General features: G+C 39.1%; 2 protein-coding genes across 7 annotated transcripts; both read left to right on the forward strand.

Annotated features, from left to right (window-relative positions):
• Positions 1-1270: 1270 nt before the first annotated feature.
• KHDC4 (KH domain containing 4, pre-mRNA splicing factor) lies at positions 1271-17849 on the forward strand. Of its 5 annotated transcripts, XM_081224309.1 has the most exons (15): positions 1271-1434; positions 1940-2156; positions 4977-5105; positions 5459-5538; positions 7052-7104; positions 7593-7756; positions 8525-8736; positions 9288-9348; positions 10838-10895; positions 11137-11390; positions 13135-13302; positions 14221-14333; positions 15582-15673; positions 16594-16697; positions 17638-17849. In XM_081224309.1, the coding sequence occupies exons 1-15, from the start codon at positions 1397-1399 to the stop codon at positions 17671-17673; spliced, it is 1779 nt and encodes a 592-aa protein (XP_081080435.1). In that variant the 5' UTR covers positions 1271-1396; the 3' UTR covers positions 17674-17849. The 5 variants fall into 5 exon arrangements, 4 of the variants coding, with proteins under 4 accessions (XP_081080435.1, XP_081080434.1, XP_081080436.1 ...); XR_014015068.1 differs by lacking the exon at positions 17638-17849 and having other exon boundaries at positions 14249-14333; positions 16594-16643; XM_081224308.1 differs by having other exon boundaries at positions 16603-17849.
• Positions 17850-17940: 91 nt separating this feature from the next.
• Positions 17941-26791, forward strand: RIT1 (Ras like without CAAX 1). Of its 2 annotated transcripts, none has more exons than XM_081224311.1 (6): positions 17941-19013; positions 19489-19633; positions 19805-19861; positions 22549-22622; positions 22845-23036; positions 24094-26791. In XM_081224311.1, the coding sequence occupies exons 2-6, from the start codon at positions 19531-19533 to the stop codon at positions 24322-24324; spliced, it is 657 nt and encodes a 218-aa protein (XP_081080437.1). In that variant the 5' UTR covers positions 17941-19013; positions 19489-19530; the 3' UTR covers positions 24325-26791. The 2 variants fall into 2 exon arrangements, with proteins under 2 accessions (XP_081080437.1, XP_081080438.1); XM_081224312.1 differs by having other exon boundaries at positions 18830-18972.
• Positions 26792-27893: the final 1102 nt, after the last annotated feature.

The following is a 27893-nucleotide window of genomic DNA, read 5'->3' on the forward strand; positions in this document are numbered from 1 at the left end:
TCCACTTGCCCTAACAGATATTAAAGTAGGTGTAAAATTATTGTTATAAAAGCACTACAGCAAAGGAAAAAGTAGATTCATGCAATAGAAAAGAATGCAGAAATATTATATATATAATTTCATATACGATAAAGGTGGCGTTTGTATGGAAGGGACATTTATTTATAAAATGCTGACGGGAAGGGCTTCCCTGGTGGCGCAGTGGTTGAGAGTCCGCCTGCCGATGCAGGGGACGCGGGTTCGTGCCCCACTCCGGGAGGATCCCACATGCCGCGGAGCGGCTGGGCCCGTGAGCCATGGCCGCTGAGCCTGCGCGTCCGGAGCCTGTGCTCCGCAACGGGAGAGGCCACGGCAGTGAGAGGCCCGCGTACCGCAAAAAAAAAAAAAAAAAAAAAAAAAAAATGCTGACGGGAAAACACTATAAACTTGGCTTTTAAATGAATTTGTATTCTGTTAATCCTATCAGAATGTACTTATTTGAAAAATAGCATTGTATTCTATTATTCAGTCTAGAGACTCCTTGCTGCTCCAAGATACCCTGCATGTTGGAAATCTCTGGCTTTCAGAATCAACTCAGATTGCATCCAAGGGCTTTCTGGTTCCCGCCCCACTCTCGGACAGTTCAACCGTAAGTAGGCAGAAACCCGGAAAACCGTGTTTCATAACCTATGCTGGATCATTTCTCCAGCCCTCACCCGCACGTTTAACTTCCGTTTCTTTCAAATACCTGCGTATAAGCTCCAAGTTGAGCACTATATCTTCTCCACCTCTGCTTATTTTACAACCCTGTTCCATGTATTTACCCGCAGGCCTACCCCGCCACATTGTAACTGCCAGAAAGGCAGGACCCGCGGCTTGTTCGTCTTTATATGCCCTGCTCTTAAAACAGCGCTAGGCGCATAGAAATGAAAAAAAAAGAGAAAATCTTCGAATGACCTTTGGGACGAATCGTTTCCTTTTTCCTAAACAGGTAACTGAAACGTGAAGTTCGAAAAACTCGTGGGAAAGCGTTCTCCCAGGCAAGAGGCTGGGACTCCACACGAATGTGACTGAAAATTAAACAGGAAAACCTGTTTAATTCTCTGACTCATGCGTATTGTCTTCTAGGCTACCAATTTGCCCACAACAAAGATGGATTCTCCTTGCCCCAATTCCTCCTTAGTACGGGATTTAGCAGCCATCTTTTTCAAGGGCAAGGCGCAAGCAGGAAGGTCACACCCTTTCTCACAGAACGCCAGACGCCTTGAAATCAACAAGAGTCCAATCGGAATAGACATTTACAACGGAACCGCTTTTCCTCACGATCGGAAGAGGTTTTGCGTAAGGGCGTTGGGGCGGAAGTGACGGAAAGGTGGTAGCGGAGTAGTTGGCGGGTGGTTGATCAGAGCCGGTCGCCATGTCCGCGGGGAGCGCGACACATCCTGGAGCTGGCGGGTAAAGCTCCGCGGGAGAGGGCATCGCAGCGAGCATGGGGCGTAGGAGAGGCGGAGGGATCATGGGAAGCCGTGTATGGGTAGAGGGGCGCTTAGTTGGGAAGTGTACATATTGGAGGGCCGGACTCTTGAGAAGGGTGATGAGCAGGCCCGGGGCCCCTGGAAAAGGCCAGCGGGGATCAGAGAGAGGAGGAAAGCAGGGACTTCGGGAAGGACTAGACAAGGGGAAGGCGAAAACGAGGGCGTATAGGACAGAGTGGAATCTTTTGATAGGGACGACGGAATAGAAAGGAAGGAGACCCTGGGAAAAGGTTGAAAGAAGTATTTGGGAAAATGTTGCAATAGTTGTCTATTTAAGGAGAGATGGTAATTTCAGCTCTGATAGAAGATTCGAAGTTGCAAAGGGAACATGATAGAGGGGAAATGGGATGCTAAGGCGTAGTAAGGGGAGAAAAATATAAATGAAAGCTTTGGTGGAGCCCAATATTTTCCTTTTACTTCCGTAGGCGCCGCAGCAAATGGGACCAACCAGCTCCAGCCCCCCTTCTCTTTCTGCCACCAGCGACCCCAGGTGGGGAGGTTACCAGCGGTGGGGGAAGCCCTGGGGGCTCCACCGCTGCTCCCTCTGGAGCCTTGGATGCTGCTGCTGCTGTGGCTGCCAAGATCAATGCCATGCTTATGGCCAAAGGAAAGCTGAAACCAACTCAGAATGCTGCTGAGAAGGTATTTGAAGTTCAGGGGATTCTGCTAATTGCAATTTTAATGGGGGTTATTTTGTAATCTTGTAATCTCCCAATAATTTGCGTTCATGGAAGGAGAAAACAGCGATACAGTAATTTAAAGATTACTTAGTTTTGGAACATATTTGATGATATCTTGTCATTTGTTTTTAGGAGACAATTTTGATTGGGCTGATTACATTTATGGACCAAAAAGCTTGTTTTGTCTATGTTCACGTAGTTCAGCTTAAGTTCTATATAGTCATCTAAAGCAATGATGTAATATGTTTTTTGACAACATACACATTTTTCCTGAAGTCAAGAGAGAAATTCAGGTAAATCATGTGAGCTTTAAAATGTCGTGTCTAATTAGAAGCTGTAGATACAGCTGTAGATACAGATTTCTCATGACTGCCTAACTGAAGTGCAGTTAAACATGAACTAAAATGAGTAATTTATATATGGGTTGTTTTGCTGTTTTCGTACAAATTGAGGAAATTATTTGGTCATTTTATAAAATCCCTGTTATAATTAGAATCTTACAACTAGAATGGATCTGAACTTTGAAGCCTTTAATTTACCTTGCCATAGAATGCAAGAATCTTTCTACAGGAAGAATAATACAGTTCCGTTTATATTGCTAGAATGCATGCTTTGCACTTAAAAAATCCTTACAACAATTTTATGGAATGGGTTATCGTCACCACTTTATAGATAAGGAAAATTAGGTTCATGAATAGAAAGCAACTGTCCTAGATCTGTAAATGGTAGGCACAGATGTCTGACTTCAGAGTCACCTTGGACAATTGGGTGTTTAGCTTTTGTTTGAAAGCCTCTGGAGTTGGAGAATTAAGTGTGTTCCAAGACAGCCCATTCCACTGTAGTTATACTTTGAAAAAAATTCTTTTGGCTTAAATTAAAATTGCTTTCCATGGTACCTGGGAAGAGATGAGTTCTGTGTTTGAAAATGCAATTCATGTGAAGTGATGGATATGTTAATTAGTATGTTTGTGGTGATTATTTCACATTGTATACATATATCAAGACAAAGTTGTACACTTTAAACGTATACTGTTTTTGTCAGTTGTGCCTCAATAAAGCTGGGGGGAAAAAAAGAAAGAAAATGCAATTCATCAGCCTTCCAGTTTATCAGTAGATAACATCAACATCGTTTATCAGTAGGCACCTGTATGGATGCTTTAATGTTCAAGTTCTGTGGATTTGGTGAAAACTTTTAGTGAATTGGAAGTTTGTTATTCATTGTATTTTTATGGTGTGAAAAGATCGTGTGAGTCAGTTGTCTCTTTCTAAGGTCTAGAAGGAAATACTAAAAGCACACTGACAGGATGGATACTTGAATGTTAAAATTCTTAATACAGATGTTAATCATTTAGACTCATTTTTTCCTCTAAAAAGTAATCTCTAAAATGGTAATTGAACTCAGCAGGAGGCAGCATGGTGCATAAATATTGGATTTGGAATCAGAATTCCTAGCTTTGATACCCAGAATCCCCAGTTACTGGTTGTAAATTTTAAGATTTAGTTCCTTGGTCACGTTAGCCACATTTCAAGTGCTCGATAGACATGTGGGTAGTGGCACCCATATCAGACTGGCAAGTAGAAACAGAAAGTTCTGTTGGACAACACTGATATGTACCTTTAAAGGTGGCCATAAAGATTCAGTGAGATAAGATGTGTAAATGCATTCTGAAAGGGGTTAAACAAATGAAAAGAGATATTGTTGAGTTTGTTTAGTTTGCCTCCATATTGAAAAAATGTACCTAATGAGCAAATAAATAATCTGTATTTTACCTTCCTGTGCTGTCCAGGGTAACTAAAGGTTGGGGAAGGCCATCTTGAGGTTAAAATTTTTTCAGATAACACTCAGATCCAGCTACCTGGAGTTGCCTCTAGTTTATTTTATTATTATTTTTTTTGGCTGTGCTGCACAGCTTGTGGGATCTTAGTTCCCCAACCAGGGATTGAACCCGGGCCCTCATCAGTGAGAGCATGGAGTCCTAATCACTGGACCACCAGGGGATTCCCTGTAGTTTCTTTTTCTTTTTCTTTTTTTTTAAATTGAAGTATAGTTGATTTACAGTGTTGGGCTAATTTCTGCTGTACAGCATTTTTTTTTCCATTTTTTTTTATTGAAATATAGTTGATTTACAATCTTGTGGATTTGTCTGTAGTTTAAATTGAGAGAAAACAGATCAGGTTTTAGGATCTTACTCGGCTTTTCATTCATCCTCTTTTGTTCTTCCTTAATAGAGAGTAAAGGGATGTGAATTAGATACCATTTGAGGTCACTGTAAGGATGGAATTAGTTGAATTTGTTGTGTTGTGACTCTACCGTTGGCACAAAGGCAACTTCCCATTACACAAATGAGATGTATGAGTTGTTGGACTCATGTTGTGCATGGACTCTACCCTGCCCTATATTTTACTACACGTGTAGCTATCTAACTGAGCAGTAAAGCATCATAACTTGGCCCTTTAATTTTCCTTTTGGAGATTGCAGCTTCTATTCCATAACATTTCTGTAATTATATGGACATAAAAATGTACACACGGCCAAGGTTACAGAGAAATCTGATGATGGCCTTCAAGTAAATTGACTGTACTTGATGTCATTTTATGAGGTTTTTTTGCTTTTTATTTCATTTATGAAGAATGACCAAGGAGTATTTCCAGTGTGTTTGCAGGCAGGCAAAGGGAACGGTAAGGAGGTGATGGCACTTGGGAAAGGGTAGTTTCAAATTGGACAACAAAGAGGTATTTATTTCATTATATAAACTTTTTAATCTAATTTCTCTTTTTGTAGCTTCAAGCCCCTGGCAAAGGCCTAACTAGTAATAAAAGCAAGGATGACCTGGTGGTGGCTGAAGTGGAGATCAATGATGTGCCTCTCACGTGTAGGAACTTGCTGACCCGAGGACAGACTCAAGATGAGGTGTGGAGATGTCGGGCCTCTTTGGGGAAGGTGGTGGGTGGATGTAGTTTCAGAATAAACAAGGCCTTTAAACACAAACAGGAGTCAGATTTTTATTAGTGGATTTGGGTCATCGTCTACGAAGTCAGGATTGGGTTTAACTGTGGAAGAACTTCTTAGTGAAGGTAAGGAAACATACGGGTGAATTCCTTGAGTTAGTTTGAGTACGAAACAATGGAATCAAAGTTTCAGGTAATAGGAGAGAACTCATTCCTGCCTATTGGTGGAGTGAATTAATGGGGAAAATCTATCCTGCTACCTGTCATTGAACTCAGTTGCCACATCATCTTTTTAATAGAATGTTTCCTTTTTAGATCAGCCGACTTAGTGGGGCTGCAGTGTCAACTCGAGGGAGGTTCATGACAACTGAGGAGAAGGCCAAAGTAGGACCAGGGTGTGTATGCATATCCTGTACTTTGGGGAAAGGTTGGACGTAGGACTCAAATTAGCTTCATATTTTTCATTCGTAGGCAATATGTGTATATGTTTGGTTAGTAGCTGTACACACACACGTGCTTTATAGCAAAATTTGGGACGTCTCAAACAGATGTAAGTGTTAGCAGCTATTTTCTTTCCTCTTGCTCTTTGGTTTTTTACTTCATAATTAATACTTTTATTGGAGGAAATAAGTTACACTAAAGTGTAAAAGAAGATAGTAATTGTTAACGTTTAATGTATATGTTTCTAAACTTTTTTCCTATGGAAATATTTCCCCCAACAAATGGGTTCCTACTTTGTCATAATCTCCCTTTTAGAAAAATCCTTTTATCAAATTCCTTATTGCCTCTATGATGATTATAGGTTGTAGGTTATCCATGTAAGGGGTTCATCTCAGTTTAGTTTCGTTACTTCCATTATTCAGTTTTTGAGGGCAGGTATTCAGGCAGTGCAACCTTTTTCACATTGGTTTAAACTAAATATAATTAGGAGGCAAAATCTGCTCCCCACCCCAAACCAAGACTATATTTTAACTTTGTTTATGGAGGGTTGCTGTTTTAAACTTTTTAATCTTTAAACACGGTTATATTTTACCTACTGCTTTTTATTAATTGTATGGTTAGTGATCACTTTCTTCATTATTATAATCACAATCTGAATCTAAGCCACTTTATATTTAGAATCTAAAGAGTCTTCTCAGTTGGGTATGGGCCTTTATTTTAATTTTATTTATTTATTTTATAAATTGATTGATTATTGATTGGCTGTTGCTGTGCATCGGCTTTCTCTTGTTGCGGTGAACGGGGGCTACTCTTCATTGCGGTGCACGGGCTTCTCATTGCGGTGGCTTCTCTTGTTGCGGAGCACGGGCTCTAGGCGCATGGGCTTCAGTAGTTGTGGCAAGTGGGCTCAGTAGTTGTGGCTCACAGGCTCAATAGTTGTGGCGCACGGGCTTAGTTGCTCCGTGGCATGTGGGATCTTCCTGGACCAGGGCTCAAACCTGTGTCCCCTGCATTGGCAGGCAGATTCTTAACCACTGTGCCACCAGGGAAGTCCCAGGTGCGAGCTTTTAAAGAAATGTATCCATATGCCACCATCACGCTTGTCTCATTAGTTTGGATAGCCAAGAGCACGTTTGTCTGTAACTTTAATTAGACAGCCAACAAAAAAGAATTCTCTTTTCAAACATTGGGTTATCCAGTTGACTGGAGACTAATGTTCATGAGCCCATAAGAGCATATTTGATCCCTGTGTGGGCCCATTAACTTTAAGCAACCAACGAAGTTTATTCATTCCCCAGCTGTAAAACCATGTTCTTAGAAATTAACTAGCAACAGCCATTTTCGTGTATATAGTCTCTTTTACTTATTTGGAAACTTTGTGAAACATTACAAATTAGATTTGGTGACCCATTTGGCTCCTTTGTTTGTGACCAGTTTGGGATCATCATTTTATATTTCTCTTTATAGGGATCGTCCATTATATCTTCATGTTCAGGGCCAGACACGGGAATTAGTGGACAGTAAGTAATGTTTTTGGCTCACCTACTGTTTTTTGTGAAGGGCAAAGTATTATACGTAATAAGTTGGCAAACTATTTGTTCTTTTTTTTTTTTTTTTTTTTTTTTTTTTTTTTTGCGGTATGCGGGCCTCTCACTGCTGTGGCCTCTCCCGTTGCGGAGCACAGGCTCCGGACGCGCAGGCCCAGCGGCCATGGCTCACGGGCCCAGCCGCTCCGCGGCACATGGGATCCTCCCGGACCGGGGCACGAACCCGTATCCCCTGCATCGGCAGGCGGACTCTCAACCACTGCGCCACCAGGGAGGCCCAACTATTTGTTCTTGATGGCTGTTCTAACTCTTCTTTATGAACTAGTCATGAATGTGCTTGGGGAATCTATAAAACGGATTAAAACATGAGTAATTGAGCATTGGCCTGTGTTTACCATTGGATACTAGTCAGTTCGTTCATTTCTTTAGTGTAGTATCTTACTATCTGTGTTTTTCCCTAGGAGCTGTAAACCGAATCAAAGAAATTATTACCAATGGGGTGGTCAAAGCTGCAACAGGGACAAGTCCAACCTTTAATGGTGCGACAGTCACTGTCTATCACCAGCCAGCGCCCATTGCACAGCTGTCTCCAGCTGTTAGCCAGAAGCCTCCTTTCCAGTCAGGGGTATGTTTTGTGGAGAGATCATTATCAGCATTGTCATTTCTGTAAAATTGATATATGCCAAATACTACAGAAAGTATGAAGAAAAACCTGAAATTCCAATCTGAAAGTTACTGCCATTGATATCCTATTAATGGAACATTTAGGTTTCTGAGAGGTAGTGAACATCTGAATACATATCTCTTTATACTGACACATTCTAGAAAAGGGATTGATAGATCAAAGAATACACACGTTGTACACTTTGAAGTTAGTGGTTTGATTTAAATTTGTAAACTTGATGGCAGCTGGAGGACTAAGAAGGCGGAGTCTGATGAAGCAAGACTCTGCTGATACAATCCTCCTAGAAAAAAGGGTTGGAGAGAGCAGCCCTTATTGGAGAACATCATAGGGCTGACTGTACTACCCAACATTTTACTCCAGTTTTACGGTAGACTGTCTTTGCTGTTCCTTGTTAACTTACATCAGTTGGGGTAAGTAGGTGTGCTTACTCAGTATTGAATCTTGGGTTTTCACAGCTTAAACAGATTGCACTGAACAGAGTAAGGTGTTAATGTTGTGGGTATATACATGGAATATGTAGTTTGCATTTAAATTAAGCTACTTGATAGGGTTTATTTTTTAGGCTCATGGTAGAAATTATAAGGGGGTGTTTATTCTGGAAGTGATTGAAAGTATTTGGAGGATTAAAGTATTTTGCATAATAATTTTCAATATTAGGTTTTAATTATGTATTCTCTGTTTAATTTGAGGTATTCTATTCTTCTGCAGATGCATTATGTTCAAGATAAATTATTCGTGGGTCTAGAACATGCTGTGCCCACTTTTAACGTCAAGGAGAAAGTGGAAGGTCCAGGCTGCTCCTATTTGCAGCACATTCAGATTGAAACGGGTGCCAAAGTCTTCCTGCGAGGGAAAGGTTCAGGCTGCATTGAGCCAGCATCTGGCCGAGAAGCTTTTGAACCTATGTACATTTACATCAGGTATGGATGGATAGGGCTGAAGATATTTGGATACTTGTCAGCTGATCAGTACAGGCAGGAATGATTCAAAAGGAGCAAGAGAAAATGGGCTTAATAAGTAGTAACATAAGGAACTTAAGTAAATATAGCAGTAATCACTTTGTAATTAGTTAATAAAAACTGAATTAAGAGGTGGGGTTGGGTTTTTTTAGTATTCAAATCCTTGGGTTTTATAAGGGTCTGTGATCATAAAATGAGCTATGATAAGCCTAAAATAACTTTCATTTAAACCTATGAGAGTATTAATACATCTTATAGTAATTTTAATGACCTTCAAATATCTTTTCTTTATATCAAGAAGGAGACCAATAACATTTGGGTAATGATATTAGTTATATCTTAAAGGGCTTAAATGACTTAATTTTTGTGTTCCTATTTCGTGATTTTTGGAAACTTAGATTTGTACTATATTGAATATATTACATTTATAAAACAGCATACAAAGTGGAAGCAGAATTCTGTATCTTTTCTTTTTCTCCCCTTCAAATTTCTTGGTTCTTATGTCTTTGCAGTCATCCCAAACCAGAAGGCCTGGCTGCTGCCAAGAAGCTCTGTGAGAATCTCTTGCAAACAGTGAGTTATATTTATCTGTCTGAAACTCATCTAGGAGATCTACTGCCATTTTGGACTGTGTGTCTTAGCTATTTTTCTACCTGTATTAGCTTCCTAGGCCTGCCATATCAAATTACCACAAACTGGGTGACTGAAAACAACAGACATTTATTCTCTTATAGTTCAGGAAGCCAGAAGTCCAAAATCAAGGTGTGGGCAGGGTTGGTTCCTTCTGAAGGCTCTGAGGGAGAATCCATCCCATTCCTCTCTGCTAGCTTCTTATGATTACCTGCAGTCCTTAGCATTCTTTGCCTTGTGTCAGCATAACTCTGCCTCCATCTTCACCTGGTCTTCTTCCCTGTATCTCTGTGTCTATCTCTTCTTGTAAGAATAACAGTCATTGGTTTTAGAGCCCACCCTAATCCAGTGTGACTGCATCTTAATGATCTCCATCTGCAAAACCTTGTTTCCAATTGAGGTCATATTCCAAGGTTCTGGGCAGACAAGAATTTGGTGGTGGGTGGGAACAACACTATTCACACCTCTACATTATTCTGGCAACTAATATTCTCTATAAGGAAGTCAAACTCCCCTAGCCAGGGTCACAGTTGGCTTGCATTTCTTCTTCAGGAGCTATTTCAGTATGAAATTTCTAGTATATAGTGTCATAAAATCTCATTGTTGTCAGTTACTTAAATACTACTATTAGTCCCGGTCAAGTTGTTTATGATGCACATTCCAAATTTAATAGTAGCTTTAGCTAAAGTAAGGGTGGAGCTATAATAATTTAAAACCAATTAGCAATGCCTTTGGGATAATTGATTTAATTATCAATTCTTTTTATTCTATAATCAAATAACCAGAAGTTAAACCATAGGGCTGTTTTTATAGCACCTATAGGAAATCAGGTTTGGTGGTTGAATATGTTCAACCTTGTGTTATTTGGTATTAAGCTTTTTGGGAAGAAGCTATTGTTTTCTTTGCTTTTGTGAGGTAACCTGATTTACCAACCCTTGTACCATATAACTTCCTTGACCATTCCCCTTCTTTTTCTTTGTTGCCACTTGAAGTTGGACTTAGATGCTTATAATAAAGAACTGGACAGGGGAAGTACTAAACCTTCATTAAACCATGAGCTCCTTGAGGGCAAATTACCCAGTAAATAAAAGAATGAATTACTTCTCTACAGTTATACAGACAACTTAAAAATTTCCTAACTGCTTAATTTCTGTGGCTCTCTGAATTTATTTTGTACCCCAGAATTGTGTCAGTTTGTGGGGGGGGGGGAGTTAGGATGCTCCTGATGTCCATGCCCCTGCTTCCCAAAACCTGGCTTAATAATTTATAGGTGTGCCTTATTAAAATTTAGATTAAACAAGTCTAAATTTGATTGAAACATCAGTGGAAATGTTTTAATTCCTAATTGCTTTGATCTTAGAATTATATATCCTTATACATACTCAGTGAATTGGGTCTGTTCCATATTGATTTGTTTTCCCTTCACTTTCAGGTTCATGCTGAATACTCTAGATTTGTGAATCAGATTAATACTGCTGTACCTTTACCAGGTGTGTATGTCTTGAAGTGTTTAACTAAAAAATATTTTGCTAGTGATATTGATGTATAAAATACAATACTTGAGGCTAGATTAACTGTGCCAGGGCACTAATAATGTTCCCTTTAACTTAGGGTAATTTGGAAAGCCATTTGTGCCTCAGTAGTTTTCTTCCCTAGAGATTAAGTTTAATATTCAGCGAAAATGTCTCATTCTGCTGCAGCTGATTAAACACTTTTTTTCTTCCCCCTCAGGCTATACACAACCCTCTGCTATAAGTAGTGTCCCTCCTCAGCCACCATATTATCCATCCAATGGCTATCAGTCTGGTTACCCTGTTGTTCCCCCTCCTCAGCAGCCAGTTCAACCTCCCTACGGAGTACCAAGCATAGTGCCACCAGCTGTTTCTTTGGCACCTGGAGTCTTGCCAGCATTACCTACTGGAGTTCCACCTGTGCCAACACAATACCCGATAACACAAGTGCAGCCTCCAGCTAGCACTGGACAGGTAGGATGCCAGGATATGATACATGAGACCGTTGAATTAGGAAAAATTGGGGCAGGGAACGGGTGGAAAGCTGGTGGTATTATTTAGAAGTAATATGGAATGTGACGTATTTTTTTTACCTATTGTCTTTTTCCTGTGTTCCTACCACCAAACTACCTGAATACTTTGGAGTAGTGTGTACATGTATGTATTCATCCTAAAGTTTGCAGTCAGTTTCATAACTCTTGCCACCAAATACAACTTTAGAGCAAGAGATGCCAAGCTTTCTATGAAGGGCTAGATGGTAAATATTTTAGGCTTTGTGGATCATACAGTCTCTGTCATAACTATTGCACTCTTGTTGCTGTAGCGCAAAAGCCGCCGCAGACAATACCAAATGAATGAGCATGGCTGGGTTCCAATAAAACTTGATTTACAGAAATAGGTAGGCCAGAACCATGGTTTGCCTGTCCCTGGCCTTGCAGTGTTAGGAAAGTTCTCATGGAGAAAGGCTGGCGTACTGCACTCATCTAAATGATTGGAACTGATTTACTCATCTTAGAAGAAATATTATACCATATACAGGTGTTCCTAGGCCAAGAGATAATGTACTTTCCAAACTCAAGGATTATAAATGCTGGTATATATTTCTTAAGCTAGGTAAGAAACTAGAATTTTAGGAAAAGAGTCAGTAGCCAGCTCATCTAGATTATGTACAGTCCTTCTTAGAGGCAGGGGAGAGACTAATGGAAGCATGGTAATGGATTTATGGCGGGTCCTCTGTGGGCCTCTCATAGTGTACCCATGCCAGAGTAAATTGCAGCCTCAAACCATTGCCCAGCCTCCTTACCAGTGGGCTGTGAGCACTGAAGGGGGTTGTACAGTGTGGAACCAAAAATGGGCTTACGAACTCACTTCTGTTTGTGGTCCCCTAGTCATAATTATTTTATGACTTTTATATTTAGGCATAGCTATAGTTCTGCAGCTTTGAGCCACATCCTTTTGTAATTAGGAAGCGGTATGGCAAAGTGGGTAAGAGTTGGGGTTTAGAGATAGACTTGCAGGGTCCGTGATGCTTCCCCATTTTTGAGCTATGTGATCTTGGGATAGAACTTAGTCTATCCAGGCTTTGGTTTTCCTTATATGCAAAATGGACATAATGATCATATCTCAAAGAGTCGCAAGGATTAAGTAAGCAGTCAATAAATATTAGCTGTTATTAATGAGAGTTTTCCTTTTAGAAGTGCCTGTTTTCTCTAATATATCTATCTTTTCCTTTTGGGAACAACCTCTTAAAACATTAGACTTGCTCTTGACATAACAACTTACCCATGGAAATGATAGATGAAGTTGCCTTTGCCACAAGCATTAGCAGCATTTATGATCCAGAAAGAGCTAATCACATTGATTAAAGGGCTTTAAATAAGAGAATGTTCTTGTTTGAGAACTTCTGAACTAAGTAAGTGGCTGGAGTATCTATTGTTTGTTAATGATCATGTTTGCTCCTAATGGCCAAAATGCGCATCAGGTTTTTCCTGAGAGTTCAAAGTGCTATCGAGTTTGTCAATTTCATGTTTTCCTACCATGAAGGTAGGAAGACTAGGTGATGCTGTTACCACATTATACATGAAGGAAACTTAGGACCAGAAGATGAAGGATTCATATGAAACATATTGAACATTAAAGTATATTTTAATCATCCTTTAGTTATTTGTTAGTTGGACATTCTCACACTTTTTTCCTCCTTGGTTTGTTTTGGTCCTAGAGTCCGATGAGTGGGCCTTTTATTCCTGCTGCTCCTGTCAAAACTGCCTTGCCTGCTGGCCCCCCGCCCCCGCCCCAGCCCCCACTCCCAAGTCAACCTCAGGCACAGAAGAGGCGATTCACAGAGGAGCTACCAGATGAACAAGAATCTGGACTTCTTGGATACCAGGTTAAATAAAATATCCTGTTTTACTTTCCTCATCTTATCTTACTGTATTCTCCCTTTAAAGAAAGATAAATTCACATCTGTATCCACTGTCCTCCCAGTACTGGGATTTCTGCTTTCTGGAATCCATTTAGATTAGGTATTTATCCTTGGGGATTAATTTAAAGCAAGAGTGATTCCCTTTGGGTGGGTTTTGTCTTTGGGTTCAGTGTGATAAGAGAGTACAAAGCTCTCCGCCTAGAGAGAAGTCTCCTATGACTAGCATCTGGAAGTTCTGTAGAATTCTGCACTTCCTCTTTATACAGCAGACTCTTAAACGCCTCTGATAGCTTGTAGTGAAATGTGTAGGGAAGAACTGTTATTCTACCAATATATGGTTTATATTTAAAACCTTGGCTTTCAACTTAGTGTTCTCTTTTTCCCTCCTAAAAAAGAGGATGATGTCTTTCTCCAATTCCTACACCCCTAAAAAAAGATAGCCAGGAATGCAGTGATTCTGTGCATGTACGTAATTATAAACTCAGTCATTCACTAATGAGTTTTTTATTAAAATATATAATTTCGGTGCAATTTTGTTTTATCAGGAGAAGCACCTTTTTGCCAGAATCCTTGAAGCATTCTTTGAAACAAACTTTGGAGCATTTTTGTAGTTTATAACTAGATTTATACAAACCAGTTAAGTCATAGATAGTTGAAAACACAGACATAGCATAGTGAATCACAACATCCCTAACCAAGTCCTACAGAGAAAAATAACAGTCTCTACTCAAACTATAGTAACACTCCAAATCCCAAAGAGCTATGTAGTTCAGCTTACTGCAATTTATCAGAAAGATGAGGCACTTGACAGTTACATTAAGGAGCTAAAGTCAATACAGCAGTTGTAGATTTGCTAATGCCACTGTATTTTTCTGCTCATAGCATGGACCCATTCATATGACTAATTTAGGTACAGGCTTCTCCGGTCAGAATGAGATTGAAGGTGCAGGATCGAAGCCGGCAAGTTCCTCAGGCAAAGAGCGAGAGAGGGACAGGTAAGTTGGTTGTAACATAATTATATATGAATAACATTCAGGTGTCATTTTTTTGTACTATTAATGTGAATAATGATTGTTGCTATGAGCTTCTGTGTTCTGAAACTGGAATGAAATCATTTGGATCAAACAAGTTCCTGTTTGTTGTAATTGATGCAGTAATGGAAAATATGATATCTCTTACACAGTCTTAGAAGCAGTTATACTCAGCCTTGAATAATTCAGTATTTGATTATTCACCTATCTTCCTTTTACTTTTATTGTCTGAGTCTTAGACACTTTCCTAAGGATAGACAGTAAAAGAAGTATTACACCATTTTTGCTACTTAGAATCATAGAATATCACTGATGCAGGTGCTTGAATGGGAGTCCAGCCTGCCATCCAGTGCTTGAATTCTCCTTTCCTATATTACGTTAGCCTTCCTAAGATGGAGCTGACTTATCACAGCAGTTCATTCTGTCTTATTCATTCATTCTGTTATATCTATTTTTTTTCATTTCTTAAGTGAGAATATCATACTTTAATTCTTGGTGCATCATTTTATAAACTGCCTAGAAATATGTAATGTGACTGGCAAATTCCATTAATGGATAAACCATGTTTTACATGTAATTGAAAGTATACAAAGGCATATCCATACAAACCAAACAGTTAAGACAACTACTTCCAGGTCATGACAAAGATAATTTGCATTGGAAAGATCTCATTTTTTTTTCTTCTTTATTTTGACTTTTTTGGTTTTTTTGAAGTGTAGTTGATTTACAATGTTGTGTTAATTTCAGGTGTACAGCAAAGTGATTCAGTTGTGTATACCTACATACCTATTTTTTTTTCAGATTCTTTTCCCTTATAGGCTATTACATAATGTTAAATATAGTTCCCTGTTGTATCTATTTCATTCATATATTTCATTCATTCTATTATATCCTTATAATCTTACTTTTTTTTTTTTTTGGCCGCACTGCTCGGCTTGCGAGATCTTAGTTCCCTGACTAGGGATGGAACCCAGGCCCCTGGCAGTGGAAGTGTGGAGTCCTAACCACTGGACTGCCAGGGAATTTCCTAATCTTACAACTTGATAACAGCTTGAAGAGTAGGGGAGTCAGGTGGAAAGGGTTGAAGTTAATGGTTAAACTGAACTTGAAAGATTATCTGCAGACTATATTGTTATTCTACTTCTTATCTACTGGAGATGTTGAAATTGTTTGAATTTGTCTGAAAAATTATTTAACTTTTTCTTTTAACAGGCAGTTGATGCCTCCACCAGCCTTTCCAGTGACTGGAATAAAAACAGAGTCTGATGAAAGGAATGGGTCTGGGACTTTAACAGGGAGTCATGGTGAGTAAGGTGTAGCTGGGGGAACAAGGGAATGGCTAAGACTGGTCTTAAACTATTGGTTTTCTAACCTGATGTTCATTCAGGTGTGACTCATTCAGATGTTTAATCCAACCTCTGTAATCTACTGGCTAATGAGAATACTTTTTTTTTTATTTATAAGGACAGCATATAGTTACACAGCCTTTTATTTTCAACCGACGTGTGTCTAGAAAAGAGTCAGTCGACTTATATTTTATACATAGCATCAGTGACATTAAAACCCTAGGAAAAAGTAATGATTGGTAGGTCATTTCAAAATTTTGTTGCCTTTGTTGTTTTGAATACCTGGAGATAATCTGATACAGACTTAAAGATTTTTCTTTGTGTTGGGAGCTGAGCCACATCTCCCCTTATAGCTCTATTTATTGGTTGGGAATGGTCAGCCAGTGGCTGTTTTTAAAAATGTTGCTTCTTAGTATCCCAGAACTCTAAATCCTGGAGAGGTCCATAAATGGGATTATTTTTGTTCTTTGCCTGTAGTCATAATAAAAATGAACAGAAGAAAATACATTTTTTTTCTTTTCTTCTTTTCTTTTAACTCTTTAAAAGGTGAAATATCAGCCTCCAGAGACTCACTTGCTAACTTTCCTTTTTTTTTCTTTTTTCTTTTTTTTTTTTTTTTTTTTGTGTGTGTGTGTGTTTCTTTTTTCTTTCTCTGCTTTCTTACATGGTTCTGGTGGATTCACATTTGCTGATGCTGGTGCTGTTTTTCGTGTGATCTTCAACGTTTTTGGGTGACCATTGACCCTGTGACCTCAAAATGGTGTCCAATTAACCACTTACAATTAACATCTTTTTTTTAATTAACGAATTTATGGTATTATCTTTTTTTTTTTTTTTTTCTTGGCGGGGAATGGGGTTGGGGTTTTTCTCTCTTCTAGATTATCCAGTCAAGAAGATGAAAACTACAGAGAAGGGATTTGGCTTGGTGGCTTATGCTGCAGATTCATCTGACGAAGAGGAGGAACACGGAGGTCATAAAAATGCAAGTAGTTTTCCACAGGGCTGGAGTTTGGGATATCAGTACCCTTCATCACAACCACGAGCTAAACAACAGATGCCATTCTGGATGGCTCCATAGGCAACAGTGGAGCAGAGTTTTGAGCCTCAGTGACTCTTTAGCAATAATGCATGCATTTGATTTAACAAGACTCTGGGGCCTGTACTGGGAACCATCTTGGACCTTTGCAGAAGTCAGAGATGAGTGTCCCCTTTCTTAAAGGGGTTCCATTCTTTTTAAAAGATCCTTATTTCTGCCGTGGCATAGCATCTGTTAAAATTTACTTAGAATCATAAATTTGTCTCAGAAGCTTTTTAACAGTTGGTGAAATGTGCTTGTTCAACAGGGTCATTCCAGTATACCCTTTACCTGGTCCAGCCTTTTCCAAATGAATAGCCCCTATTCTGACGTAAAGCAAGTTTTATTTGTATTTTACTACTGTTTGATGAATTTTGATAATAACTGGTTACATACAAAGCCTTACTGTTTATTAGTGGGGAAATGATTTTAAGACCATCCATCCTTTCAGTACTTAAATCTAAGAACCTCCTCATCCCTGTTTCATTTTTGGATTCTTTGTTTTGGAAAATGTGGTTTTACTAATTTAAAACTGTTGGATATAGCTGGATCCTGGGATAGTGAAGGTTTTTTTTTCCATTGGGATGATCCAAAGCTGGCACCTTCAGGCACTCTTGTCTCAGATAGCCGTTGCTGTTTTTATTGCCCATCTAAGCTCATTGTCTTCAGCTGGGTCAGAGACAACTACTTGATCAAAAGTTGGTCAGAACTCATCACAGAAATGAAACCCAGGGGTCTGTCTCTCTCAGAACTGGTTGCAGCTAAAATAGAGAGATTTGACTGCTTGCAATAGAATGGTGGACTTAGTGACTGAAATTGCAACTTGTCCTTTTTCTTGGCATTACAGGTTTTGCCAAAAGAACTTTTTTGTATCAAATATTGATGTGTGAAAGTGAAGGAGCTAGTCTGCTGAACCAGGAGTAGTTTGAGATACCGAACTGTCATTTTTGCACATTTGAATACTTTGCAGGCTGGCTTTGTATAAACGTATCCTCTGGTTTCCTATATGTTGTAAATATTTAGACCATAATTTCATTATAAATAAATGTATAAATATTCTGCTTGTGGTTTCTCTGTTCTTTCTTCTACAACCCATCCATACGCTAAAATCCATAAACTTTTTTACTCATAGCATAATGATATCATAACCCCATCAGAAAAATACATACGTGGACCCAAAAGTTTGCATGCAGTTCCAAGAGTTTTATGACTTTCCAGAGTAAACCCTTGAAAGTCGAAATGAAATGTAAAGGATTTTTGTGGTGGATGTTTTACACTTTGATATTCTAGCCCCCCTTTATTGAACATGGTTTGTAAAGGGACTGAGTGAAGGAAATATTTTTAAAGGAAATACAAGTTATTCTTGGAAAAACATGCTTAAAAAGGAAGAAGGGTGGGCAGAAGTTGCAACAGAAAAATTTCCCTGTGTGAAGTTCCTTCTAGTATTTATGTATGCTACCTAGAGGTGAATATAGTTGATAGTGCCTTCATTTATTGCTGTATTTAATTTAAGGACCCCTGAAAACTCTTGAATTATCATTTCCTGCCGGAGGGTAGTATCAATACATTTGTTAAAAACAAAACCAAAAAAACCTTAATTTTTAAATATCTTTCGTTTACATTTGTTTAAAATATATAAAGAAATCTGATTAGTCTAACTAGAACATTATCTTTGAGACCTGATTCTGTTTTTAAGAGCCCAAGTCATTGTCCTTGTCTCTTTGGGGAAATTTGCTTTTTCTGCTGTTAAGCCTTAAACTTGATCTTGGTCTTGTTTCTTGGGAGGATTTGGTGGGTTCCCGTTTCCTGTTTCCACATTCATTTGGCCAAATTTTTTTTTTTTTTAATCTTCAACAGTACTGGGTAAGTTGTTATTCTAGAGGCCCCTTGTGTGTCGCTTATCACATACTTATCTGACTTGTGTTAATAATTGTTTTAACGCCTTTGTGGGCATGTCCTGAATATGCTACTCTCCCAAGGCCCTTAGCGGTGGTGAGTCGCGGAACGGGTTTTGAGGACCTGCCGGGGAGATGGCCCTCCCCGGGGGGCGGGGCCCGTTGCGGGCGTCACGGGGCAGCTCCGCCCCTCCCGCCGAGACGCGGGCGCTGGTGGCGCCATCTTTCCCGGCTGCGGGAGGGGTCACAGGTCAGTGCCGAACCTCGCCGCGAGTGAGGAGGGCGAGGTGAGTGATCAAACCCGGTCGACGCCTTCAAGTCCCGACGGGTAAGAGCAGCAGGAGTGGGTTGGCTCGTGAAACGGAAGGGTGGGGGGGCCTGATGGCGGGCCGGAGATGCAGCTGGGGGAGGGGAGCTGTCGAGGGGAATGGGGAGGGGGCGGAACCTCCGGGTACCGCTGGTGTGAGAGGACCCCTGCGGCCTAAGGGGCGGTGTTCCTTTGGTCCCCAAACCTCATCTTTCTCACTGGACTCCTTCATGCTGTGCCGGTGCTCCAGTTTGAAAAGAAATTCAAAATTTATTTGTCTCTTTATTCTTTCTGGAAAGTGTAGTAATTCGGGAAACCTGTGATGTTTAATAGGAGGGAGCTGTCCCGGAGGGAAGGTGAGGATGTAGGGTTTCTTAGGGCCGCCAGAAAGGGAGCAGGAGTAATAGGTCAGGGTATGGGAAGGTAGGGCACTGGCTCTAGGACTGTCGTCACGGTGTCTAAATCCTGGTTTAAATATTTTCTTCTTTATTTCCAGGTGCCTTTTCCTCGGGGCAGCCCAGGATTCTCCAAGAGGACAATGGATTCTGGAACTCGACCAGTTGGTAGCTGTAGCAGCCCTGCAGGGCTGTCACGGGAATACAAACTAGTGATGCTGGGTGCTGGCGGTGTAGGGAAAAGCGGTAGGTGATGTTTTTCTTCCATTTTAAAAGAAGTTAGAATGAAAAATTCTTACAACAAATGCCCTCCACCCAAACCAACTGGGAGACTGGCTATCATGCAATATTGATACTTACAGTTCTTTCTGTGGGTGACCTTTGTGTGGATTTTAACTTTCCTTTATTGTTTTAAAGCCATGACCATGCAGTTCATCAGCCACCGGTTTCCAGAAGATCATGATCCCACCATTGGTAAGTCAGATTATCGCTTCGGTTTTCCAAATAAACCCCATAAAAGTGTCTTGGTGTCAGTTTTTTCAAACAATTTTAAACCATTTATATTTTGAGCCTTTTTTGGTGTCTAATTCAGATTTATTTAATAAGAATATCATAGCAGTTGGTAAGCAAATGGATTTTTTTTTCCTAGCTTAACTGTATATGTGTATCAGCCATCTTAGTCTGTCTTTTATTGAACATTAGTGGGACACTTTCTTTGTTATATTTTTATGGTTGGTATATTGTATTGCCAGGTTAAGGGAAAAATTTAAAGGCCACTTAACGAAGCCTTTTGCTATTATTTTTTCTAAGGGTCTGACTTGAGACTGACTCTGTAACTATGAGTCAGCTGGTTTGAACTTCCACAGAAGGAAGCAGAAAAACAAGTAGAGCCAGCCTGCTGAACTCTTACAACCCAGACATGCAGAGCCTGGGCTTGTTCCACTAGAAGCCTTTCATTTACTTCCTTATACCTCAAGTTCATTATATAGCAAGGTCTTCGTGTCTTTTATAATCCTTAATGCTGTATTGTTAGTAAAACAGTGTTAGAGAGTAAGAAGTAATTTTGTTTTGCCTTTTTTTAAAAACTGCTGTTCTATGTAAACACTAAGAACAAGAACGTTACTATCATTCCTGAACCATAAGGAGGCAGGTTTGATTTTTAGGAGTTATATCCCAGGATAAAAGAAAAATGGTGATGGGGATAGAGGAGGGCACAGAATACCTGCCATATTACTTGTATTTTCAGGATGTGACACTTTGTCATGATCCTGGGTCTCTAGGAAGGATTTCCATTGGGTCAGTCCTCTGCTGCTCTTTTTTCCACAGAGGCAATGAGTGTTCTGTGCTAACCCATCTTTGGATGTGGTCATTTTATATAGTAGATGCTTCTGTGGCTTGGGGAAAATAGAAACAGTTCTTATTTTTTCATGTACTATATTAAATTTAGAAGGTTGTTCAGGAATTCACACTATGGTGGGAATTCTAGGAATAAAATTAATTTAGGGCCTAGGATAATTTACTTAGAACTCCAGAAATATCTTTTCCTGGGACTTCCCTGGTGGTCCAGTGGTTAAGACTCTGTGCTTCCACTTCCACTGCAGGGGGCACGGGTTCAGTCTCTGGTCAGAGAACTAAGATCCCACATACCATGCAGCCTGGCCAAAAAAAAAAAAAGTATCTTTTCCTTTCTTCAAAGTAAAACCTGGGAATTCCCTGGTGATCCAGTGGTTAGGACTCAGTGCTCTCACTGCCAGGGGCCTGGGTTCAATCCCTGGTCAGGAAACTAAGATCCCACAAGCCGCATGGTGTGGCCAAAATAAAAAAAAAAATTTTTTAATAAAATTAAAAAAAATAATAAAGTAAAACCCATATCCTTGTCCCCTGAAAAGTTACTTTTTTTAATCAGTTGATTTTTTTTCCCCAGTCAGCTGCTCTTCTGACAATATTATCTGATTTCAACAACAAATACTTTCATCTCTTGAGTTCCTGTTATGTGCCAAGCACTCTGTTAGGCCCTGGGGGCACAGTAGTGAGCAAAAAGATATGGGGTCTGCTGCCATTGAGATTACAGTTTAGTGCAATTTTGTTTCAGACTTTGGCTGCTAACTCTAAGAAGAAAAACTTTATATTGTAACCAGTACACATATAAGTATATGTTTGCACATATGTAATTAAAATATCATGAAACTATATTTACCTCACTAAGTTTGGTGCACTCTTGTATTTCCTCTTTCATTTTAGATTTCTGCTTGTTTACTTTAATGCTGGTCCCAACCCATTAAATTCATCCACAGTTCGCAAATACTAACGGATCATGCATGACCTGTAGTTTGAGAATCATTGATTTAGTAGGCTCTTCATTTTTGAGGAAGAGTCAGAAGCAGGGGTTTAAGAAAAAATGTTTGAAGGAAATACATAAGGATGTAAGCAGCAATTGTTTGAATGATGGATACTGAGTGAGGTTTTTCTCTTCTTTTTTACTTTGCTGTATTTTCCAAGGTTACCATAAGAATACATAAAGAAATGTGCTCTTATAAAGGAGAAATTATGACAATATGGATTCTTTAGAAAATAGTAAACTCTGGTTTTTGCTTTTCCTATAATGTTAAAAATGAGGAGAACTATAGCATATGGTTAAGTACATAAAGCTTTTGAGTCAAGCAGCCCTTGGATTCAATTCTGGCTATATCATTAATGAACTTTGTAACATGGGGAATACATTTAATGTTTTAGAATTTAATTTTCTTTACCTGTAAATGGAGGTAATAATACCTACCTCACTGAATTATTGTCACTGTTGAATGAGCTAACATATATAAATCACTTAGTATAATGCCTGGCGTCTAATAACTATTTAGTAAATGGTAAAGTTACTTTTCTGGCCTAACATTTTTCAAAAAGACAATCTCTCAACTCTTTTAGAATTGTAGGTGAAGTCTAATAAGCTTTAGCTATGAATAAACTTATGTCATGGTTTACGTGGGAAAAAAGAAATTAGTTGAAGACCCAATTTACATATCTCAATGGAATTAGGAGCTTCCTGAGAACATTTGGGCACTTAAATGTGTAATCTACTTCTCCATCATAAGATGAATTTCAAAATAAGGTTACATATTCCTGCATTTATGGGTTAATAGTACCACCTTTCTTCCCTTCTGTAGAAGATGCTTATAAAATCCGGATCCGTATTGATGATGAGCCTGCCAATCTGGACATTTTGGATACGGCTGGACAGGTATTAAATCCCAAAATGCTATGAGTAAAGACCTTTTTGTGCTAGTAAAGGGGAGGGGAAGACTTATGCAGAGAAGATCATTAGTTCATCTCTTTTAATTTTTCATGCACTCTGACTCAGGATAGCAGGTAACCAACATCTCTCTTTAATCTGAAATAAATAGCTAAAGTGTATATAGTTCCAGGTTGCATCAATACACTAATAATCCTTGTTTCCCTCTAGGCAGAGTTTACAGCCATGCGGGATCAATATATGAGGGCAGGAGAAGGGTTTATCATCTGTTATTCTATCACCGATCGTCGAAGTTTCCATGAAGTTCGGGAGTTTAAACAGCTTATTTATCGAGTTCGACGTACTGATGATACCCCTGTGGTTCTTGTGGGAAACAAGTCTGACCTAAAGCAGCTAAGACAGGTGAGGATAGACTAGAAAATGCTATGTGTAGTCTTATGGGATTAGTCATTTGTGTTTCTCTGTTTATAAATTTCTTTGCCTTAAAAAGAAAATTTTAAGTTAGCTTCTCCCTAGCCTGGAAAACTTCCCTATATCTACTAATGTGCTCTTATTTTGGGTAAAATCTGGATTTTAGGAATCAGTTTACAGGACAAAATCCACAGGATACTAATCAGATGACAAATAGAATACACATTAAGTGAAGGATCATGGGATTTTCATTTTCTAAAACCTCAGAAGTAAATCTCTTTATGTTGCAAAAAGAGAAACTTAGGCTTCAAGGTATACTTCTTGATGGTGAGGATTATGAGCCATGGAAAGGGAGAATAAGAGAAATTGTAGAGGATTTTAGAATAAATGATACCCTTCAAGTTAGCAACAATGTTTAAAATTTTGCTGTTTGGTATAGAGTTGAAGGAGTGGTGAAAGGGGCACATTTATCACTAACAGTGAAAGCAACGAATGGTACAATGATAGTAGTTAAATTCATAATGCTTCTCAGTTAATTCCTGTTTGAATTAATCTATTCAGGGATTTATATATGAAATGTTCATTGCCAGGCTATTTATGGTAGCAAAAAATTAGAATAGGTCTAAATGTCCAAAAGTAGGAGAAATTATGGAATATCCATAATTGGATATATTGATTTCAGGTTCCTTATGGTTTTCAGTATTGTAGTTTAAATATACCTCTCTTTGCCTTGTGATTTACATTCTTAAAATGAAAAGTATGAAGAAAATTAAGATTGTATATTTGATATCTATAACTAACTATTCCCTGTTCCAAAAAGTTATCTTTAAAATAGACTAGAAATAGAATCACATAATTTGAAAGCAGAAGGAATTAGAAGTCATGTAATCCAGCCTCCCAACATTACAAATATCACTCTGCTCTGCTTGGACCTTTCCAGAGTTGAGGCACTCTCTTCCTGTTAAGGTAACCCCTTCACTTTTTGGGGCAGTTGTGATTATTTTCTGCTGTTACCACTATAAATTTTCTCATGTTTACATTTTTAAAGGTCACCAAGGAAGAAGGATTGGCTTTGGCCCGAGAATTCAGCTGCCCCTTTTTTGAGACATCTGCTGCATACCGCTACTACATTGATGATGTATTCCATGCCCTTGTACGGGAGATACGTAGGAAAGAAAAGGAGGCAGTGCTGGCCATGGAGAAAAAATCTAAACCCAAAAACAGTGTGTGGAAGAGGCTAAAATCACCGTTCCGGAAGAAGAAAGATTCAGTAACTTGAAGGGAAGATGTGAAATGTTTATCTGTGAACTGCAGTGCTTAATCAGAGCAGTCCAGTAATCTGCATTAGTGAGCATGGTGCTTGTTCTTTCTCCTGTTATGACCGTTATTTTAAAAATAACTGATGAAGGGGACATGCCCACTAGGAGTTTTCAATGATATGGTATTTAAAATATTGTTTCTTAGCTAATTCTGATTTTATTAACCCAGTGGAGCACTGTCTACTTTTAAATTGTCACATTAGAATTCGATTTACCAATGTTTTGGGTTCTGTTGCTGATATTAATTAATGTAAATTTTCTGTACCCGGGGGAATACGCATACCATATGTGTTTGACTAAGCTCACAAGAGGAATTTTTTGCCATGCAGTATTCTGCATTCTCTTTCAACTGCAATTTCCTGGGACTGTCCCAGGGAAGGACTTCAGTCTTTTCTGTTCATGCTGTGCTTCCTGGAGACAGAACAAAAATCATCGGGAAATCAGTTCTAAAGAGATCGGTGCTAAAGTTCAGCAAATAGCTGTGGAACTGACTCCTGTTGCAGATTATGGAGTGATCAGATTGGGGAAATCAGGCTGTATGTTTTTGCAGGAGCTTGGCTAGAAAAAGTTAGGATCAGAACAGTGCTCCTCAGAGGAGCCTGTCTTTTCTAACAAGTACACATTTGACCCAAATGCACTGGGATGGATGAGAGCAAACAGAAAAATATAAAATGTAATGAAGCTTTCTCCTACAAGGTTATTTTACTCTTCCTTTCAGGGTTTTGCCCTTCTTTACCTTCAAAGGTAAACATTTTGGGAACTATTACTGGGTTACTAAACTGTTGTTTAATCTAAATCCTTGGTTGGGACAGCCATTGCCTTGTACAGGTTTATTTTTTCCCCAGAGATGCACACACCAATACATTTACATTAATTGCTTCCTAGTACTTTCCCTTAGCTTCCCTGTGCTCTCTAGAAGAGCTAGGCCTGGCAGAATGTTTTTTAGGCCCTTCATCAGACTGACTGCATTTTTCATACAGAAGAGACATCAGGAGTTAGTAAAATTGTATATGTGCCTCCTTGACACAGACAATCACTAGACTCAGTGTTCTAAGAAAGCCTGTGGCATTTCTGTGTAATGAGCCAGTCTGAAGCTTTAAAATTCCCATATGTTGAGTTTCTCATTGAAGATTTCTTTACAAGGACCTTGCTAATAAGTTCATCTCAGGGTTTTGCCTGAGCCTTGACAAAGCTTAGCTTAAGACAGTACCACTTTGATAACTGCATAGTTGAGAAACTATCCTATCTTCTTGGGAAGAATCAGCTTTAAATATTGGTGGTGAGTTCTTTCTTTTAGAATCAGGATTATTTTGATACCTGAACTTGTTATGTGTGGAGATTAAGCACAAAAGTGCTAAGAGTAATGTAGCATATGTTGAACATTAAATGTCACTGAAGCAGTGTTTGTGACCACTTTAAACTCTAAGAACATGACTTTGTGTAGCATCTCTTAAAAAGTGCACAGCTTAATTCACTGTTTTCCATTTTTATTACAGTCAGGACAGGGTTGTTGTATTTTTTCTTCCAATCAATGGTATGTGTTCTAGGTTTAAAGGAAAGTGATGGTTGTAACTTTTTTAGCTGAGCAGTGATCCCTTTTGAAACTCCTGAAACGTTTTTGCTACCAAATAAATCATGGTTTATGGTACTCAAGCCATCCAAAACTGAAAGATGCAGAATTTGAATCTATGCAGGAGAAAAATCTTACAGGAACCATAGCACTTTGGAGAAGTGTGAAGTTAGAAAAGAAGTACAGTGCAATTCTATTTTAACAGTATTTCACCACATTTAAACTAGCTTAGAGCCTGTTAGGTTTAATGCCTTAGCTTCTCATTACTAATAACCTAGGGAATTGTTATTAGCATCAAGCAAGAAGTTGACAGCTATGTAATTATATCTATAAGACAGGAGGGAGTTTGTAATGTATATAAGAAAAATAACAAATGGGTGTTTTTAAGACTATCACTGTCATATATTTGATCATTGGATTACTTAGCCCATCAGTTAGTATGGAGAATTCTATTCATGGTGCTAAATAGTTTGAGGGGTATAATATGTGTGAGTCATAGCTCTATTCTTAGTGATTGTATAGTGTAAATAATTTATAAGCTCTAAATAGTCAGCTTTATCTAATTTGAGGGCATTAAAATCAATTACTGCCTGGAACTTTGAGGAGAGAAAAATTCAGGGACAAGTTGAAAAGCACTGGAACTGTTCATGTCCATACCAGATTGGTAAGTTACAAAAGCTGGTGTCTAGAATTAACTGTTTAGAATTCCAAAAGAGATATATGTTTTAACTTTGTGATATATTAGCAAGAATTGGTCTACTGTAATGTATGGGGAAGAGTGGGGAGAGAAAAGTTTTTCACTTACGCACTTGTATATGATGACAGTTTGTATGACACAATACAAAACTTTTAAACAACTTATTGGGCCTTTCCTTTACTTACCTGTGTATGGGTAGAAATGTCTGGAATCGTTACACAAGGGTCATTTTAAGAAAAAACTTAATACCTTGAGATTTTATATTCCAGAAAATATTGATTCAAAAAAATTTGAGTGCCCACCGTATATAGAACACCTGTGTCAAGTGCTCGGGAGCATGCCCCAGAATGCTGCTTTGTCCAGAGATTACCTCAGTGCTTGCCTAGGTCGAGGGGTGGATGGGAGGTGGAGGTGCTGCCATCCAACTGTGGAAGAGTCTCCCCCATGTGACAGCTGGGGTCCCAGCTCTAGGCACCACCTGGCTCTGATTCCTGACCCTAAAGCACTGCCTACTGTCCTGGAGCCAGTAGATGGATGACACTTGGTATTTGGCCATACCATTGGAGGACTTAGGTCGCAGAGTGAACTGCTGCTTCCAGGGTAGGTGCCGGAGAGACCCCACTGATACCCCAGCATCTCTGGGGAGAGGCGAAGGGACAAGGCAAAATTTTTTAAAAAGAGCCTACCTCTTTGGTGGGCTGACGGGAAAAACATGTTGAAAGTGGTAGTGCATTTGCCCACCGGATCAAGGGTTAACTGAAATTGTTTCAAGTGTGTAAACTAAATGTGAGAGAATGAGGAATAATTTTTTATGTGAAGGTCGTTGCTTTTATCTCCACTACTCTAAATCGGCATCAGTGGTAGAGAGGACTTAGTTTGGACATTAAGGGAATATATTTTTGTGTCCTCATGATTTAACATTTATTGAGTAGGTGAGTAACTGTCAGTGTGTCCACTATTAAAATGGGTAATGGAAGAGGAGCATTCTATGTTCTAATGTAACCTCTGTTAGGATAGACAGTGGAATTACAGTCAAAGTATTTATGGACACTTATGTGCGCTAAGCACTGTTTGCTTTAAGAGCTGTGAGGGATTCAGAGGGCTGTAAAATATCCCTGCTCTGGAGCTTTGATTAAATTTGCATATACAAAACAACTAGAGATCAGTCTTAAAGCAACAGATTACGTACTTCAAAGTCAGAGTGTTACAAGGATTCAAAGAAGGAAGGAATTAACATAGCTCGGGCAGATCAGTGGAGCCGA

The sequence above is a fragment of the Mesoplodon bidens genome (genome assembly GCF_964165515.1).
Source record: "Mesoplodon bidens genome assembly, chromosome: 2".
In the NCBI taxonomy this organism is placed as follows: Eukaryota; Metazoa; Chordata; class Mammalia; order Artiodactyla; family Ziphiidae; genus Mesoplodon; species Mesoplodon bidens.

Coding starts and splice junctions, on each gene's coding strand:
- KHDC4 (XM_081224307.1), top strand. CDS start 1,397: ATGTCCGCGGGGAGCGCGACACATCCTGGAGCTGGCGG. Junction 2,157..4,976: donor CTCAGAATGCTGCTGAGAAG/GTATTTGAAGTT, acceptor CTCTTTTTGTAG/CTTCAAGCCCCTGGCAAAGG. Junction 7,757..8,524: donor AGCCTCCTTTCCAGTCAGGG/GTATGTTTTGTG, acceptor ATTCTTCTGCAG/ATGCATTATGTTCAAGATAA.
- RIT1 (XM_081224311.1), top strand. CDS start 19,531: ATGGATTCTGGAACTCGACCAGTTGGTAGCTGTAGCAGCCCTGCAGGG. Junction 19,634..19,804: donor TGGCGGTGTAGGGAAAAGCG/GTAGGTGATGTT, acceptor ATTGTTTTAAAG/CCATGACCATGCAGTTCATC. Junction 23,037..24,093: donor ACCTAAAGCAGCTAAGACAG/GTGAGGATAGAC, acceptor ACATTTTTAAAG/GTCACCAAGGAAGAAGGATT.